Source organism: Bactrocera latifrons, unplaced genomic scaffold, assembly GCF_001853355.1.
Source record: "Bactrocera latifrons isolate USDA-ARS-PBARC rearing strain unplaced genomic scaffold, ASM185335v1 scaffold_9, whole genome shotgun sequence".
Taxonomy (NCBI): domain Eukaryota; kingdom Metazoa; phylum Arthropoda; class Insecta; order Diptera; family Tephritidae; genus Bactrocera; species Bactrocera latifrons.
This window is the reverse complement of record NW_017537600.1, coordinates 1979839-1997883: the sequence shown is the minus strand read 5'-3', so window position 1 is coordinate 1997883 and position 18045 is coordinate 1979839. Positions and strand designations below refer to the sequence as shown.

Sequence of the window (18045 nt, the reverse complement as noted above, 5' to 3'; positions counted from 1 at the left end):
TATCAAATTGAGTCTTTGAAAATTTTATGCAAAAATTATATGAAATTAATTTAAATATATAATTTAATTAAAAGTTTCTGATTTCAAACTTACTAATTTCTTACTTTATCCTTAACAGCATCATATCCCAATCAAATTGAGACACATCATCATCGTAAGCCAAGTCGTCGTCAACCCATATTTATTTGCAACGAAAAATGAACGTGTGAATTGAAAACAACAACTTTATAACACCAAAAACTTTATAACCGAAGAGTAAAAATACAAAAAACCCCCAAAAAAAATAAACCAAAAGCAATGAGTTCCCGACATTACACTATCGAAGTGGGGGACACGAATTTCACAATTCTTAATCGGTACACAAATTTGAAACCGATCGGTTCCGGCGCTCAAGGCATTGTATGTGCCGCCTACGATACGGTGACCGAGCAAAATGTTGCCATTAAAAAATTATCACGACCATTCCAAAATGTAACACATGCCAAGCGGGCTTATAGAGAGTTTAAGTTAATGAAGCTGGTAAACCATAAAAATATTATTGGTTTACTTAATGCATTTACACCACAACGTAGCTTGGAAGAATTTCAAGATGTTTACCTTGTTATGGAGCTCATGGATGCAAATCTATGTCAAGTCATACAAATGGATTTGGATCATGATCGTATGTCATATTTATTATATCAAATGTTATGCGGTATAAAGCATTTACACCTAGCCGGCATAATACATAGAGACTTGAAGCCATCAAATATTGTAGTTAAAGCCGATTGCACATTAAAAATTTTAGATTTCGGTTTGGCACGTACAGCCGGTACGACATTCATGATGACACCATATGTTGTTACACGTTATTATCGTGCACCCGAAGTTATTTTGGGTATGGGCTATACCGAAAATGTGGATATTTGGTCTGTGGGCTGTATTATGGGTGAAATGATAAGGGGTGGTGTTCTATTCCCCGGCACTGATCATATTGATCAATGGAATAAAATTATTGAACAATTGGGTACTCCGTCTACATCATTTATGCAGCGTTTGCAACCAACTGTCCGTAATTATGTTGAAAATCGACCACGTTATTCGGGTTATTCATTCGATCGTCTATTCCCCGATGTACTCTTTCCAAATGATAATAATGAACAAAGTCGACGAAAGGCATCGGAAGCACGTGATTTACTTAGTCGTATGCTAGTTATTGATCCCGAACAACGTATTTCGGTTGAGCAAGCACTATTACATAGTTATATAAATGTTTGGTATGATGCTGAAGAGGTTAATGCACCAGCACCCGAACCATATGATCATAGCGTTGATGAACGGGAACATACCGTCGAACAATGGAAGCGACTCATCTATGAAGAAGTTATGGATTATGAGGCGCACAATACTAATGCGCCCGTAAATACTACACGGTAGACCCTGAATTAATTTAGGCATGGCATACTAATGCTTCTGAGCAACTCTTAATGTATATAAAATATAAGAACAATAAAAGCATTAATACTTTCAAAATAATAAAGTAAAATAAAAAACATATAAAAAATAAAGTAAATAAACATAAAATATTAGAGATCAGCTTGTTTCGCCTCTCAAAAACAAAAGGGTTCAAAATATATGTTCTTATTTGCAAAAGTGCATAACAAAAGCGGAAAGTGATTTTTTTCTAGTAAAGATATGATATTAAATTGGAAATGGCGAATGTAATGAAAAGAGTACAATACATACATAAATACATATTTCTAACAAGTATTTGCTACATAAAAAAAAAAAAAATATAATTACGAGAACCACAAAAACAAAAAACGTAGTAAGTGTAATACTTTATTGAAGAATAAATAAATATCCCCGATAACTTAAACTTACAAGCGCAACATAAGCAATTTATTTGGCACATGGCATAGGAAGTGATAGACGGACGGACTCAGCTCGTGACGCTGATAATTTTTGTACACTATTTATAGGGTCTCAAACTTTTTCTTCTGGATGTTACAAATTTCGAGGCATACTAACACAGATTCACATTTACCGATCCAAACGGAGTTAGATTGCTGCAAAAACAGTCCTTGGTCAGATGAAATCCGAGTCAATTCCGGTGCGTAGCACTGGCTGTCGTGAGAATTCGAGGCATACTTATTTACCCTGTTCAGGGTATAATTCGGAAATAATAAAATAAACAAAGTTCAGACCCACCAAATGATTGAGCATCTGAAAAAAAAATTAATTTAATTAAATTATGAACTATGGAAACAATGCTGTACATCATTAAACGACGGCGAATCAGTCTAGCAATAAGCATATGCATTTATTCTTTTACTAATTGAATAGCTATATTTATATTTAGTATGCTTAAACTATTATGTTTATTAAATTAGGTCGTAGAACCGTAGTATACTTTACATATCATAAATATGTACATATGTATGCGCGTATACCCTTTTCAACTAACTTGCTTATGCAGCTATTTTTAGAACAAGCGTAGACATCGTAGAGATTTTTAAATTATACAGTAGAAAAATTTTAGCAGCAGTCGTAGTCTGACTACTTTTCTATATAAATATATTTGTAAGATGCACTGAAGTGGAAGAGAAATTATACACGGGAGGGTGAATTGGGTAATAAACATACTGTTGAAAATATACATATGCACATATATAGTATATAGCAGCACTAAATTGCCTGTGTTCTCATGCGGTGTGGTGTCCTGTATTTGTATTTTGAGCACAAAGAGTGAATATGAGCGATGATAAACTAATTTAGATTTACTACACATTTCAATTTTGTAAAATTCAGTGGGTATGGCTCTAATTTAAGGGTGATTGCGTATAGTTAGAGATTCAAATTTATTGAGGCATGAGTAAAATAAAAATTAGTTATTAAAAATGGCAATGAATACCAACGCCGACGTAAAATATATATAATCAGTTTGCTTTCAAGGAAAATTATACAACTACAAATAATATTCTGTTTTAAGGTTACCTAACCGTGGTAAACTACCTGCAACTTTCAGTAATACAACCGATATGTAGTCCCCGGTTAATATAATATACATATACATATGTAGATCCAATTATAGGCAACATAGAACTCCAACTGTTAATCCTTACCATTATGACCTTACCATAGTCATAAAACTGCATTTAACATTAAGATTCGGTATGTTATCGTGCTCGAACTCAATTTCTAGGGCAGACGGATGTTTTTTAGAATATATTTTTAACTGAAAAATATGTTTCGAGTCATTGCTACGCTTTAGAATAATATTTATAAATTTAGTGGTACGTTACCACAATTATCTTCATTAATTTGAATGATTCTTTCGTTTTAAGGGTGCAATGTTTGGTACATACTTATTTATAAATTGGCTCACATTTTCGTTGGAACAGGGTTCGGACTTCGATATGCATAGGTTGTATGTGTAGGTAAGTATCCTCGCTCTTGCTCAATTAAAAAACTCAAAATTGCTTAGAAGCTATTCAGTGTCGTTAAAAAACATTGAAAGGAATCATATTTTGACTTAATTGGCTGGCTATTATTCTCCTGTTATAGGAACATAAGATAATCTGTGTATCAATTCTAATTACATATATACTCTGTATAATAAATATTTATCATACAGCAACAATACAGAAGTAGGTACAAAGGGCAATAATACTTACTTAAATTATGCAATTGCATGTTTGAAAAATGATCCTTTTGTTCTGCTATTCAAAAAAATCACTAAAAACACAATTTAATTTCATTTAAAAGTTTAATTAGCTAAAATATATGTCTTCACAACTACTTTTGGAGGACCTTCACTACATTTTGCATTTGCACATAACACACACAATCATTTCGACACTTTTATTGCATTTTGATCACTTTAATTGCACATTTTGCAAAAAAATACTTTAACACAGTCATTTTTAGATCATTTTGCGAATATAACACTATAATGCAATTTCTTTTGACTACTTGGAAAATTTTCAATTGTTATGCGGAATAAATAGCGGGTAACTGTTTCTCTTGTAGCGGAAGATGCAACTGATCATTTCTTAGAGTTGCCAATGAATCTTTTTGCAATTGCATAATTTTAATTAGCAGGAACCGGAACACATTTTATGGTTCCTATTTTATTGTTTTAAGCTGAATTATTTAAAACTTTGAATTTACAAAAAAACATATTTGAATAAATTCATACGTTAACTCAAATATTTAGCGGATACGTAATTTTTTTGTAAATATAAAATCAAAAAATTTACTCCAAGGTTTGGCGAATATATAAGTTTGTGTATATGTTAAGATAATTTACTTTTATATATATTTATATGTATATGTATTTATTATTGCTGTATTTAACTGTCTGCATATTTTGCCGCAGTATTACATTTATCCTTAATTAAATTGGTAAACGAACTATTGCCTGCTATTTTACAAGTTTAGCAGCCACTGCCGCATTGGCTTTCCAACCCTGTACTGGTTGTAAACACTGCTAGGTGATTTCTGTATTGTAAGTTAATATTTAATATGGTGCATTGTTATTTTAATATAAACTGAGAATAGTTTTTCTCTATTTGATTCCGCGCTTTACAGTACAAGCATACAATATTTCGAAAATTGTTTAAAAACCAAAATTACCTTTGATGTTTTCATGTAAACGCTACTAAAGAATAAACCATACTATTGCGGCAGCGCTCAAACTTTTTAGTCACACCATGTCAGCTGTTTTTGGCAGGAAAAACGAAAAATTATTTCTTAAGTTACATCCGTGTTGTATTTAAAATATTTTAAAATTTAAATAGGTAGTAAGTGGTGAATAGTGGTATAGTTATAAGCGGGTATATCCGATATAGTGTGTGTGCATAATTTTTGCAAGTGTTTAAGTGGCTAAAAGAGAAGTTGCAAAATTAGTTGGGAAAGGTTTCACAGTGCTATACTAAGTTTGGATTTTGCTGGTGCATTCTAGTAACTTCTAAAATATGCATGAATTCGTTTAGCAAATCTGTATATGAATAAATAGATAGTTATTTGACTGAAATCCAACAGTGTCCTTTCAGATTGGGCCTGGTTGTTGCTAATAGTCAATGGCGCTGCTAACAAATCAAGAACTTTCTACAGGTGAGTGTTTTTTATTTCAATGTATTGGTATTATAAATAATTGTTAACTCTTTTTAAGCTTTGTTCTCGTTTGTTTTGATATTTTTTTGACTGCAAGATGCATATTTTTACCACAGACTCTCGGAAAATGTTTGATGTTTACATGAAAACGCAGGAAAAAGTTATAAAGCAATTATCTAGATGATTGATACCAACGATTTTTTTTTGGAAATACAGCCCGTAGTTTTGCTTGATTATTTAAACTGCTTGCTCCAGCGCTTATTATTTCAATACTAGTATTTATACAGCTGTTCGAGAAACAGACTCACGACAAAAGTTTGTGTTGAAAATACAAGAAAACACTTACTTATAGTAATGGAGACAGCTTGGTATAAATCAGTGAAAAATGTGCTTTAATTCACATATATTTTAAAACAATTTTGTATGTACAAGCGAAAGCTCTGATTGAAATATTTGGGTTACATTATTTTTCTCATTTTACAGAAAACGAAAAGTTTAAAAAGTACTTAATTTCCCTACAAAAAAATCCGCTACAACGCAGCTCGAATATGAAAATATATGAAACAGTTGCTCAGAAACTTTTTATGTAGTTTCCATTCAATATTTCCGTAAACAAAACACAAGCAAATAATACAATTTAATTAAAATGCAAAAGCAATTCAGTCAAGTTTTAAAAATATTTCAATTGTTCGGCATAAAATCAAACGTTTACTTTATTGCATCAACAGTCGCCGGGTAAAAAGTGAGGACTCAGTATCAGCGCACTAAAAATGAATTTCTTAATATTTACAATATTTTTAATTGTATACAGCTACAATGCTGCCGCACAGCGTTGTGTACCGCTAAGTGAGTGTGAAATTGTAGATGAAAAAATTATATATAAATTTTTTGCATGATATTAAGGAAATATTGCGTTAAAATATTTTTGATGTTATAATATAATTATTTTTTTTTGATTTATAAGTCTATTGTTTAATATTTCTAATTTCTTCTTATATTAATTTTTTTTTATATTCATAAACTATTTTTTTTAACATTTCTCAAATTTCTGCACCTTAATTTTTTAGTTTTGGATTTTCAATAAACATTTTTAATATAAAATTTTTCATATCTAAACCTTTTTAAAATTATATTTCACTTTTTGCTAACATTTCTCAAATTTCAACATATTTCTTGCAGCCAATTCTTCTTGCACCGGAGCAGCTAACTCAGGCACAACTGGACCCGGTTGTTTAGCAGGCACTAGATGGTCTTACGATCCAACCAACAGGGTATGTACCGCCTTTACTTATCAAGGCTGTGGTGGAAATACGAATCGTTATTGCTCTCGTGTGGTGTGTGAACGCAGATGTATTCGTACTGCTAGTCCAAGGGTTGTTGTTGGTTGAATAAATAAATAAAAAAAATTATTATATTACTATTACTCTATAGTAGTTATAAATGCTATTTTATAGATGTGATTCAAGGAAAATAAAGTAAAAAGAGGGTTAAGTATTGTTCGGTGTTAGAAATAGTTGCCTATTGTTGCTATAACCGCAGAAAATAATAATGTTACTGTGGTGCGTAACGTTTGCTTATAAAAGTAATTGTACGGCTAAGGGACACGGTAGCTTCTATAAAGACTCTATAGCAAAGCTAAGTTTTTACTCTTGCAATCTGGAACAGAACTTATAATTTCATATATACATATATAGTTTGGATAATTTTAATTTTAGTTATGCGGATGATCCTGCATTCCTATAGGGTTAGATCACCGAACCAATTTCCGACGGTTTTTAAGCACCTGAAAAACTACGGTCCAATGACGCCGCCGGCTCAAAAACCGCAATAAACTGTAATTTTTCCAGGATGCAATGGGGACTCGTAGAGTACGTGTGAATTCCTGTCTGATCAATAAAGCGTATTTTTCTTATTGACGAAGCCCTTCAGTCAAAAATGAGCTTCCTTGCTGAAGATGAATTTTTGTTGAAAATCCGGATTATTCAATTCACGAGCATATGACGATTCTGGTGGTTAAGCAGATTCAGTTCTTGCGTCAGTTTGATTTTGTAAGGATGTCGCCACAACGACGTCACAGAGATGCTCAACGTATGAGAACGACGTGTGAGAGACTGATTTGGATCTTACTCAATTGGTGCGCTAGCGGCAATAATATTCTCATCACTACGGGCACTTCTTCGTCTCACTGACACGTGAACATTTGGTACTGTGGCTGTGGATTCAAATTTTGCCACTAGACGCTCATTTGTTGATCTGACAGGACGATTATGACGACCATATATTGGACGTAGCGCTCTTAAAGTTGAGGACGTACAGTCCGTATTTCTGTAGTAAATTTTAATAATTTCGACTCGTTGTTGGATCGTATATCTTTCCATTATGAAATGGCATACCTTCATAAAGAGAAATGTTAAAAGAGTGGCGTCGTTCGCTGTTCCTATCGGTCTACTTTTGTAGCATTCCTATTGAAAACACCCGTTATCTATATAAGTAATTTATAATTAAGCGGTTTTACCTACATTCCGTTCCACTTAACTGGAATGTCCCCGGTTTTCTATTCGGACAAGGATTATAAACTCGCCGAAATTCGCAAAATAATTTTTAGGGTTTTCTGCCAGTACAACAACAACATTTTATATCTTAACTTACTCTCTTTTCAAACACACTCTATAGCGGTTACAGTGCTGGGTGAAACACTAGTAGAAGAAAGTCCTTTCATTTTAAGTGTACAAAATTATCTTTTTACCTCAGTCATAAAATGATTATATATAATATGACCTAGGATATATTAAAATTGCTAGAAAGTTTGTAATACGCTGAGGGAAACGTCCGTGCCCTGAAAAATATATAAATCCAACGCAGAATAACTCTTGCCAGCAGGTATTACTTCGGACTGAGCTGGCAATTGAGAAGTAAAATCCTTTCTCGACGAACAACGACTAAACACCACAAGTCACTCATCATTCCCGTAATGCTATATGGCGCAGAGGCAAGGACGTTGGTATAATTTGATGAGTCGACATTATGGGTTTTCGCGAAAAAGGCTCTGCCGAAGATTTATGGTTCTTTGCACATTGACAACGTCGAATACCGCAGTCGTTGGAACGATGAGCTGTACGAGATTTACGACGCCATTGACATACATAGTTCAGCAAATTCAGACACAGCGGCTACGCTGACTAGATCATGTGGTTGAAAACACTCCAGATCTGAGACAATTGGACAAGAGGAAGAAAAAGTTTGCTTGCTTGTGTGAAACTGGTGCGGATGACTTACAAACGGCCGTGGTTTTTAATGATCGGTAGGCTTCACCTACATATCCCGTGCTTAACTGGGCTAGAATCCCGTATTAAAATCTTTATCATAATTACTACCATTTTTTTCTTCGTTCCGTCACTTATGATTCGCACTTCTCGGTTTCGTATTGGACACAAACACCTAACCTTACTTAATTCTGAAACAACTCATAAGAGAGAAATGTGTAAGAAGTGGTTCTTAAGTGACACCTACACTAGTTATAAGTGCTTGTATGCGCCATTAGAGATCAAAGAAAATAACCTCTAGTGGTCTGGTCTTGTTTTATGTATCATCAATGAAGTAACATTTTTTTATTTGTATTTTTTATATTAATTTTGTCGCATGGCATGACACATTTTATGTACTGAATGGCCGACAGCGCTGCAAACATGCAAATTCTGTACAATAACGATTCGAATTACCGCCACAGCCCCAATAAAAGAAGGATACACAGCGGCGTTCGCCTGCATTGTAATACCACCGGACGCCGCCATTGCAGCCACCGCCATTCCAGCCCGGATTAACTGACTCGCTGCATGTCGGGAAATCTAGTATGTGTAGAATAAAGTAAATTCGAGTTTCAGATTTTTATATTTTTTACTTTATATAATATACTTACTAAGCGGCGCACATTGCTGAGCATGCGCGTTAAAGTTATTTAGAATTAAGCAGAAAAAGCAACAGAAAAATATTAAGAATTTATTTACGGCGAACATAGCGGAACTTTTCAAGAGATATAAATAACTGTCTTCTGACAAAAGACCGCAGGAAGCTTTTATAGAATTGAGCTTACATACTTACATATATTACATAAAAATAACAATAATAATACATAATAATAATCAAGGTATTGAAGGTTGTAAATGTAAGCTTCGTATTGAATTTATGTGAATATTTAAATTACTTTTTAGGCAACACGTGTGTACTGTTTTTCGAAAATATATGTCAGTTTCCATTATTTCAGCTTTAGTGAAGCTTAAACTTTTTGTTTAAAGCTTGTTGAAAGTATATTATTTTTTTTTTAACCACATGATAGCTGGGTTTCCCTTTGTATTTCGAGATTAGAAGGCACAAACAAATTTTAATCCATGAAAATCGCTAAATTATTTTTAAAAATATTATCCATTTAAATCTAAAGGGGAGATCCATATCGAGGCTCCCTACTTTTTTTTAAAGTAAAAGCACAGAAACTTAAAATTTAATGGGGAATGTTTATTATCATTCGAAAGAACATGCTTTGGCATTTTTTTTTTGCAGATTATCTCGTTCAAATGTTGGAATGTTGGACGTTGACTCGTTCGAATATTTCGACTGGTGAGTAGCGTGATGTTTTGATTCAAGGTCCTCCGCATGGACTTTAGACTTTACATATTCCCACAAGAAAAGGTCTAAAGGTGCCATATTACACGATCCAAGGCATGAAATTATCTGCTCACCGAAGTGTTATCTCAATAAATCCATCGTCTTGTTGAAATCAAATGACGCCGACATCACGAGCTTCAGTTTCAATCATGAAACAGTCGGTTATCAAAGCGAGATAACGGTTGCCATTGACAGTTACGTTCTCACCGGCATCATTTTTGAAGAAATATGTATCGCTTATTCCACTGACACACAAACCACACCAAATGGTATTTTTTTTTTTTTTTTTTTTTTTTTTTTTTTTTTTTTTTTTTTTTTTTTTTTTTTTTTTTTTTTTTTTTTTTTTTTTTTTTTTGATGAAATGACAGCTATTGAATATCTTCAGTTTGTTCTTCTTCCCAAATGCGGCAATGTTTATTTTTTACATACCCATTCACCCAGAAACGGACCTCATCACTGAACAAAATTTGTCTCGAAAATGTCAGATCTTATTGAAACTTTTCAAGAGCCCTAGAGCAAAGCGTTGTTTTTCAAAACACTTTTGCTTTGCCTTTGTTAGTCTGTTTGAGGTATATCTAAAAGATGTCATTGAACGTGTCAACCGCCTCTTGAGGTGTCGAAAAATGTTGACTTTCTAGTTTATTTTTTATAAACCGGAATAAAAAGAAATTATCCGGAGTCAAGTCAGGTTTATACGGAGGAGGGCTTATCAAATCGATGTTTTGGTTGCTTGAAAATGCAGTTATTTCAGTCGATTTGTGAGAGCTAGCATTGTCGTGCTGAAAAGTGATTCGTCTTTGACGGTTGGCTTTCCTGATTTCCTAAAAGACAACAAGCAAATAAATGATTGTAACCACTCAGAAATTACTGTTGAAATTAATTCCATTTTTAATTAATTTTCTGTAAACTGCTGTAATCAATTTCTCGATTATATAAAGTTGAGCCTGACCTTAAGCCTGAAGATCCTTTCGTTTATTTTCCTCCATAAATTAAATTGCTGGACCATCTTTCAGGCGGAAGTCATTGCAGTCAGGAAAGCGGCTGAGATAGCTAACAACGCAGGCAATAAAAATTGTGGCTATAATCTCACGCCTCATTCTTAAAAGTAAGGAGGCAGTATTCGCAAAGGGAATTTCGGGAAACAGAAATTAGTGATAAGATTGCAATCATATGTAAAGGCCCCGAAAATAACACGCATACAATATACTCAAACGGTCTTCAATAGACTGCAGGACGGCTTTTGGCCTTATGACAGGTCACAACTTACTGGCATCACATGCAAGTCCGAGGGGCGTTAGTAATGCTGACACATGCAGAAAGTCCAGGGAAGTAGAACGCTACAACATTATCTATGCTTCTGTCCTGCCTCGCATTAGATATCTAGGAGCTTTGGTAACAAGGAGTGAATTATCAAAATTAGTTATCAAGTTCAAGTTCTTAAAATTCGCAAAAAGCGTTAACGTCATTTGTGTTGAATAATTTTGATCAAATTAAACTGAATCTCCAACTGGCATTACTAAGGACTAGTAGGTCCATGTTTGGCCTGGCAGCCGTCCAGTATATCCTACCCTAATCTAAATTGCTTTGATTGCGCAAAGTTGTGGATTTATCGTATGGTTAAATAACTGTTTCGGCCATTTATTTTTTCAAGATTCTCTTAGAAAATCCGTGGCTTAGCAATGGAAAATACGTAAAGTTTACTCGTAGAAACCATTTTCGATTTTAGGTTTTGTGGAAAATAATTTATTTCTTGCCTAAACGCGACCATTTTGTCCTTTTCACAATCTTGCTACAATGCAGACCTGACTTGCTAGCCATCCCAAAAAAAAAATCGATTACCTACCTTTTTCTAGGTATATGTTGCATTAATATCAGATCCATATTAGCTTCATTAGGGAATTCCATAGTTAATTCCCATTCTGTGTGATTTAGATCCAATTTTAATAGCAACTATTATTATTTTTATTTTGGATACTGAAAGAAAATATCTAATTTGAGCCAAACTGACAACTTAAAATAGACTATTCGGATGGGCCTCGGCTAAAAAGTCTTCAGTGCGGGAGCGGATTTTCAGTTCCGAAATTAATGATAGTACAGAAGTCCCAATTTCACATAGTCGCCTTTAACTGGTCAGGTATATTCCTTAAGACTGCTTGTACGTATGGGGTCCACCCCTGGTCACCAGTCCAGAGCCGTATGAAAGCTCAACTGGTAGTAGTCTTGGCTACGAGGTCTGACCGGAGACTTAATTCTGGTACCACGGGGAGCAGGAGCTCTTGTAGGTACCTCCAACCTGCTCATGCGGACTGGCCTTTCGGGGAGTATCGTGGTGGTTGTGGTTAAAACCCAAATGCGGAATAACTGACTTTGTCGGTTGAATGTGGAGTTGCATTGCAACCGGGTGCTGAACCCAAAGCACGGCAGAGGTTTYAGATGGGCCACGAACCCGACCAAGGTGGTTAGTGTGTCCATTCCACACTGGCAATTGGTACTGAAAATGCTTAGCATTTGCAGGGCGCTGATCAACGCATTGATTTGATCCGCTGTGCTTTTGAGTGCCGTGGAGTAAGGCTGTCGTCAGCAGGTACCCACGTTAAACACACTGGACTTTGACCGCTAAGAACTGTAGAAGCAACTCGTAGTGAACCAAATCCCATTAATCAAAGAAAACGATCAGCAACACCTTCATTTTTGACCGACTTCGAACGGTTGTTTTCGGTTTCGGCTCATTTTTGGAGCACCAGTCGTTACATTGTTGGACAGCTTCGACAATAATTCCTCGTTATCGTCCTCCACTAAATGTCATCTTCAGATTTATACCTCTTGATACGAGTCTAGCGTTAACACTCTGCATACAAAAAATATTAAGCGAAATATGTTGACTCCTTCTATCCATGAGGTGGACGAATGAGACAAGTCTTCGATGACTGCAACATCTTTACTGAATGCTTTGTATCACTCAAACCGTGTGTTTGTGATAAAATAGATGTCCAAAACACCTCTGTCATATCTTCAACGATTCCGTAACCTTGCTTCAACAGGAAACACAAAATTTGCAGCAAACTCCTTGTTCAATATTTTTTCCATGATAAAAATCGCCAGGCCAAATTTTTTCGTCGTAAACAAACAGCTGCCGAACACCCACGAATTGTCATATGTTATATGGAGATCTTCACTCATACAGACAATTATAGTTTCGTTTCATAGACTAGTCCGAGTCATATTTGATCCGATAGTATCTATGAAATAAGTGTACCACTTCCAACACCTGTTGCAATCTGACAATTTTTACAGGAATAAATGCGAACAACGATCTCAACCTCTATGAAAAGCAGGAATTCGGTTAGTTTATTTTGGTCGAAATGAACTGGAACTAGAAATTATCATTTACTTAATTTTTTTTTCTCGAAAATGAACTGATTTAATTATAACGTAAACTCTCAGTATAGTTTCTGACTTACTGGACTTCTTTACCATCCTCAAAGTATTTGTACTGTCTTAGCATACAGTATGGACTCAGGAAGTCCAACTCAATTCCAAGCATTCTTAATATTTTTTGGAAATTTTAACTAAAAAATAAAAAAACACTCATTTTGTATATGTCATGCTATTATTTTATTGTTCAAAAACCGATCCACTGCATTTGATTACACTTGACCATTATTCGCAGTTATTTTGACAGGCTGCTAGCGAACAATAACGGTTCGAGTTACCGCCACAGCCGTTATAGTAGAAACTGTAGCACGCATCAGCTCCATAATTGTAATACCATCTGGTGCCACCGTGGCAACCGGATCCACCGTGGCCGCTATGATAACCACCCGAGCAGCCGTAATATCCTGTAGACGAAAATAGTCAAAATAATATATTTTCTCTGGCAAAAATATATATTTTTTGTTTACTTACTCGGCGCATTCGGGCATTGTGCCTGAGTTTGTCCAAGGAAGAGGAAGATCGACAACACTAAAAAGCAAGCGAGAAACTTCATGTTGATTTAGTAAGTGAGTTGAAGTAGTTAGTTTGAGAAACTGATAATTTTTCCAATCCAAAAAGTTGCTTTTATACCGAAAGTTACAATATCGAAAATTATATTTTAAAATTTCACTGTTTTCACGTGTAAAATTAATTCATATTTGTATTATAATATTTCTATTGTTTTTATATAAATAGCTGAACATCTGTTTTATTAAGAGAATGTATTTTTAAATTACATGAAAAAGTGTGTTGATTCAGAAAGCAAGTGAACTAATTTTTCTGCTTTTTATATAATATATCAATCTAAAAGATGCTTCTCCCCCTGAGCTTTCCAACGAAGTGGAGGTCTTCCTCTTCTTCCGTTGTCTCCCTCTTCGTTTTGTTTTCATCCATTCGGACGACTTGACATAGCTAGCATAGCCCCTGTCTCGGAACTATCTCAATATCATCGAATATCTCGTTCCATCGACTGCGGTATTCGCTGTTGCCAATGCAAAAAGTATCATAAATCTTCCGCAGAACTTTTCTCTCAAAAACTCGTAACGCTGACACATCAGATGTTGTCATCCTCCATGACTCTACATCATATAGCAGGACGTGAGGATAGGTGACTTATAGAAATTGGCCTGTGTTCGTCGAGAGAAGACTTTACTTCTCAATTGCCTACTCAGTCCGAAGTAGCACATATTAGGAAAAGTTGTTCTGCGTTAGATTTCGAGGTTGACATTGTTGTTGCTGTTAATATTTTTAAAAAGATAGAAGAAACTATTTACGACTTGGAACTTTTGACTGTCAACAGTGACTTGGAAGCCAAGTCACGAATGCGATGACTATTCGTTTGATAGCAGGAGGTATTTCGTCTTATCCTCGTTCAGTCCCAGACCCATTTGCTTCGCTTCTTTGTCCAACCTCGTGAAAACCAAACTAACGGCCCGATTATTATGGCCAATGATACCGATGTCATCTGTGTAAGCTAGCAGTTGGTCACTCTTGTCAAAGATTATACTTTCTGTATTCAGCTCTGCAGCTGGAATTGTTTTCCCCAGCCGTAGATTGAAAAAGTCGCACTATAGGGTGGCGCCTTGTCTGAAATCTTGTTTGGTATCTAACGGCTCGGAGAGGTCCTTCCCGATCCTAGCGGATATCAAAAGCACCTCTCAATGTTAGTTTACGCAGCCGTTTTGCGAGGATGCCAAATTCAGACATAAACCAAACTCGAAGGCGGTTTTAAAATTATCGAAGAGGTTGCGTGCATGCTTTCTTCCGACCATATCATGCAAAAAGTTGATGCATGTACCTTATCAGATCCTCCGGTCCGTATTTGCCACTGCCACTTTGTTGTTCTTTAGACTAACGTACGTGAGGAGCTTGATATTTCGTCCCACAGTTCCCTTATACCAAGTTGCTAATGAGTGCTTACAGAGAGCAGAAAATCATTCGGTTGTCTGTTGTGATTGCAGCTTCTCCACATCGATTTTTCCCTGCTGCTTCCCAGTCAATGCTAGAACTTCGGAGCACACACACGTCTAAAACACTAGAGACGTATATTCCATCTATAACAACATAATCGATCTGTTTAATGGCTTTTCGATCAAGAGTCAGAAAGGTAGCTTGAGGAATTGTCCTACGCGGAATCTAGTACTACAATTAACCATGTTTCGGACCCCGACGAAGTTGATCCCACAACTCATTTGGGGATGGTTCATCATGGAGGTTGAACTTACCTACCGTTGTGCCAAAGATACCTTCCTTGCCCACCCGGGTATTAAAGTCGCCAAGCATGATTATGACATCTTTTGATACATACTCCTTATCTTTTGACGGAGCGTGGGCGCCAATTAGCGTTATGGCGAGTTTGTTCGTCTCAGTCCATCTCTCCTAGTTGCCGCCTCAGGCTCCACACAGGTTGGTTACCGCATCTTACCCAAGGGTTACAACTGGTATAGTAACAGTAACTGCTTAACCGGAAGCATAACTATACCATTACACATTTAATTGCCTTGTCTGACCATAAAGCGGCAATCTCAGACTGTAAGCGAGATAGCATATTGAAACTGAATACATACTATATGTTGCGCTTTAAGCTGGTAAAAAAAACGGAGTATTGGTTAATAGAATCATGCTTAAAGAGTATAGAAACTCTGGGCTATGTAGATACTTTTTTATTTGGGATCCTCACGAATTTAGACTCTGAGATATTATTGGTTATTATTTTTAACCGAGACTTTCCGGCTCAATTAGTGATAAATGCGCCATTTTGATAAGTATTATTAAATATTCCAGAATCTGTATCAATTGGAATATGCCGTTCAATCGGTCGGAGTCTACTATGAAGTTCTGATCAGACGCTATAAAAATTAACAAGCATTCCGATTATTATTAAAAATCCATTTCTATATACATTTCAATAGACCTCCAAACTTGTCGACTATTTATCCTTAAAAAAACCACAACCAAATTTTTTTCGAGTTGCAAAATGTTAAGATATTTATTTGATATTGATATATCGACATTTGGTTATGCATACATATATGTATTCCAATTGTATATCGAACTTATTAATATAAATTCTTAACCACGGGAATAACACCTCTGTTGACAGGCGCTATACGAGCAGTAACGGTTCGAATTACCGCCGCAGCCATTGTAATAGAAGCTGCCACAACTTCTAGTGTTCGGATTGTAATACCATCTGGTGCCACCATAGCAACCACCGCCACTTCTGCCGCTGTGATAACCACCCGAGCAGCTGTAGTATTCTGCAAGCATGAAACAGTTATTTTTTTAGGTACAAATATAGATATGTTCATATATAATTATATTTTTTGTTTCTTAGTTTCACTTACGTGGCGCATTCGGGCATTGCGCTTGAGTTTGTCCCAGGAAAAGGAAGACAGCCAAAACTAAGCAGCAAGCAAGGAACTTCATTTGGTAGCTTCTTATTGAGTTGTCGTGATTTCAGTAACTGATAATTTTTGCATTGTCGCAAGCAGCTTTTATAACCAAAAAATGACTGCGAGAAATAATCGATTAAAAAAGAATTATTACGAATTCCAGGTGTTCATTATTATCTCATAAGTTCACACTTCTTTTTGCCTCAATATATGTCTATATGTTAATGAAACAGGTGTTTCACTTACAACCAGCTGTATTATTTCAATGAAACCGATTTTTTTTTTTGAGTAAGTTTAAAAGAATATTGTTCTGAATATATTCTTTGTATTGCAGATTGCAGTTGAAATGGGTTTTATGAACGAAAAAKTTGTAGATTGTGCAAGTTCTCTTTATTCGTTATTTTTAGAACCTCTCCTTTTCTTAACTTATTTCTCCTTCTTTCAATATGTTTATATTTTTAAAATTTTCTTTAAGGAATAAAAAAATTGTCCGTGAAAGTCCTATTAATTTGAACAAAAGAAAGTTGATTACAAATATACTTTAACTTCAAGCCGTAACGCGCATTTAGAGGAGTTTCTTAGAAACTATTGACAATGAATACAATTCAAAGTTATGTTGGTTGATAATGTTTCAGCGTCTCATCATCGTTCGCGCATGCTCTACATTCTGTCTTAGAGCTATCCTAAAGCTAGCCTTTGCCCAGTGACGACCCCTACAATATTGCTAAGTTCACTTTTGTTTAGAAGTAGAAATTTTTTGATCTATCCAACATCTAGTGTTCGGATAACCGAAATTAACTTCGTGGTATACTGCGATGCCAGTGTTCTGATACCTGAAGTGTTCCTGTAGGGTTTAACGCATCAAACGATTCTTGAAGAAGTTGAGGAACAGGGAATACAATTCCCGTAAGCTTCCCCGAGTGACCAATTCACCTACTTTTTAGTTTTTTTTTATTCCTATATGACTAGGTACCTAAGTATATGATATTAACCTACTTACCTATTTATAATGTCTGCTTACAGAACCTCACGCAGTGAGACTTAGTATTGACTGTAAACTAGCTTGGTCCATTCTTCTCAATTATGGAATGCAAATATTGTGTTTAATTCCCCATGAATATCACTTTCTCCGTCGCATTGTCTATTTAGGCCGAGTCCATTAACCAGGTCCGCAGTGATATGACGTCTGGCTTCAAAGGCCTAAAATCATGTGTCGCCTGACCGTAAGCATTACCTCATACCACAATGGAATATGCATTGGTCGGATATTGAAGATAACCCTCAGAGTATTCGCATCCGTACTCCCCAGTAAATGTTATCCACCTCACTATCGCTCCATATGTTGGTTGACATTTGACGCAAACCTCACTTTGAGACAATTGCTTTCCGAGCCGTTCGATACCAAACGAGATTTCGGAAA

The 18045-nt window shown here is 35.5% G+C and overlaps 5 protein-coding genes across 5 annotated transcripts in view; 2 read left to right on the top strand and 3 right to left on the bottom strand.

The window, feature by feature from the left end:
- The window catches only part of LOC108977478 (stress-activated protein kinase JNK), a 4129-nt gene extending 2258 nt beyond the window's left edge, over positions 1-1871 (top strand). The window contains exon 3 of the mRNA XM_018947178.1: positions 119-1871. Coding sequence (XP_018802723.1) covers positions 298-1416 — 1119 coding nt within the window. The 5' untranslated portion in view covers positions 119-297 and the 3' untranslated portion in view covers positions 1417-1871. The remainder of the gene's footprint in view (positions 1-118) is intronic.
- Positions 1872-5844: 3973 nt separating this feature from the next.
- LOC108977460 (kunitz-type serine protease inhibitor bitisilin-2-like) lies at positions 5845-6485 on the top strand. Its single transcript, XM_018947148.1, has 2 exons — positions 5845-5943; positions 6277-6485. The coding sequence occupies exons 1-2, from the start codon at positions 5868-5870 to the stop codon at positions 6483-6485; spliced, it is 285 nt and encodes a 94-aa protein (XP_018802693.1). The 5' UTR covers positions 5845-5867.
- Positions 6486-8751: 2266 nt separating this feature from the next.
- LOC108977462 (male accessory gland serine protease inhibitor-like) lies at positions 8752-9110 on the bottom strand. Its single transcript, XM_018947150.1, has 2 exons — positions 9014-9110; positions 8752-8942 (listed from the first exon to the last, which is right to left on the bottom strand). The coding sequence occupies exons 1-2, from the start codon at positions 9108-9110 to the stop codon at positions 8752-8754; spliced, it is 288 nt and encodes a 95-aa protein (XP_018802695.1).
- Positions 9111-13416: 4306 nt separating this feature from the next.
- LOC108977461 (PI-actitoxin-Axm2b-like) lies at positions 13417-13757 on the bottom strand. The gene is made up of 2 exons (XM_018947149.1): positions 13663-13757; positions 13417-13595 (listed from the first exon to the last, which is right to left on the bottom strand). Exons 1-2 carry the CDS (start codon positions 13742-13744, stop codon positions 13417-13419), a joined length of 261 nt encoding a protein of 86 aa, XP_018802694.1. The 5' UTR covers positions 13745-13757.
- Positions 13758-16244: 2487 nt separating this feature from the next.
- On the bottom strand, positions 16245-16685 carry LOC108977458 (PI-actitoxin-Axm2b-like). Its single transcript, XM_018947145.1, has 2 exons — positions 16578-16685; positions 16245-16490 (listed from the first exon to the last, which is right to left on the bottom strand). Exons 1-2 carry the CDS (start codon positions 16657-16659, stop codon positions 16303-16305), a joined length of 270 nt encoding a protein of 89 aa, XP_018802690.1. The 5' UTR covers positions 16660-16685; the 3' UTR covers positions 16245-16302.
- Positions 16686-18045: the final 1360 nt, after the last annotated feature.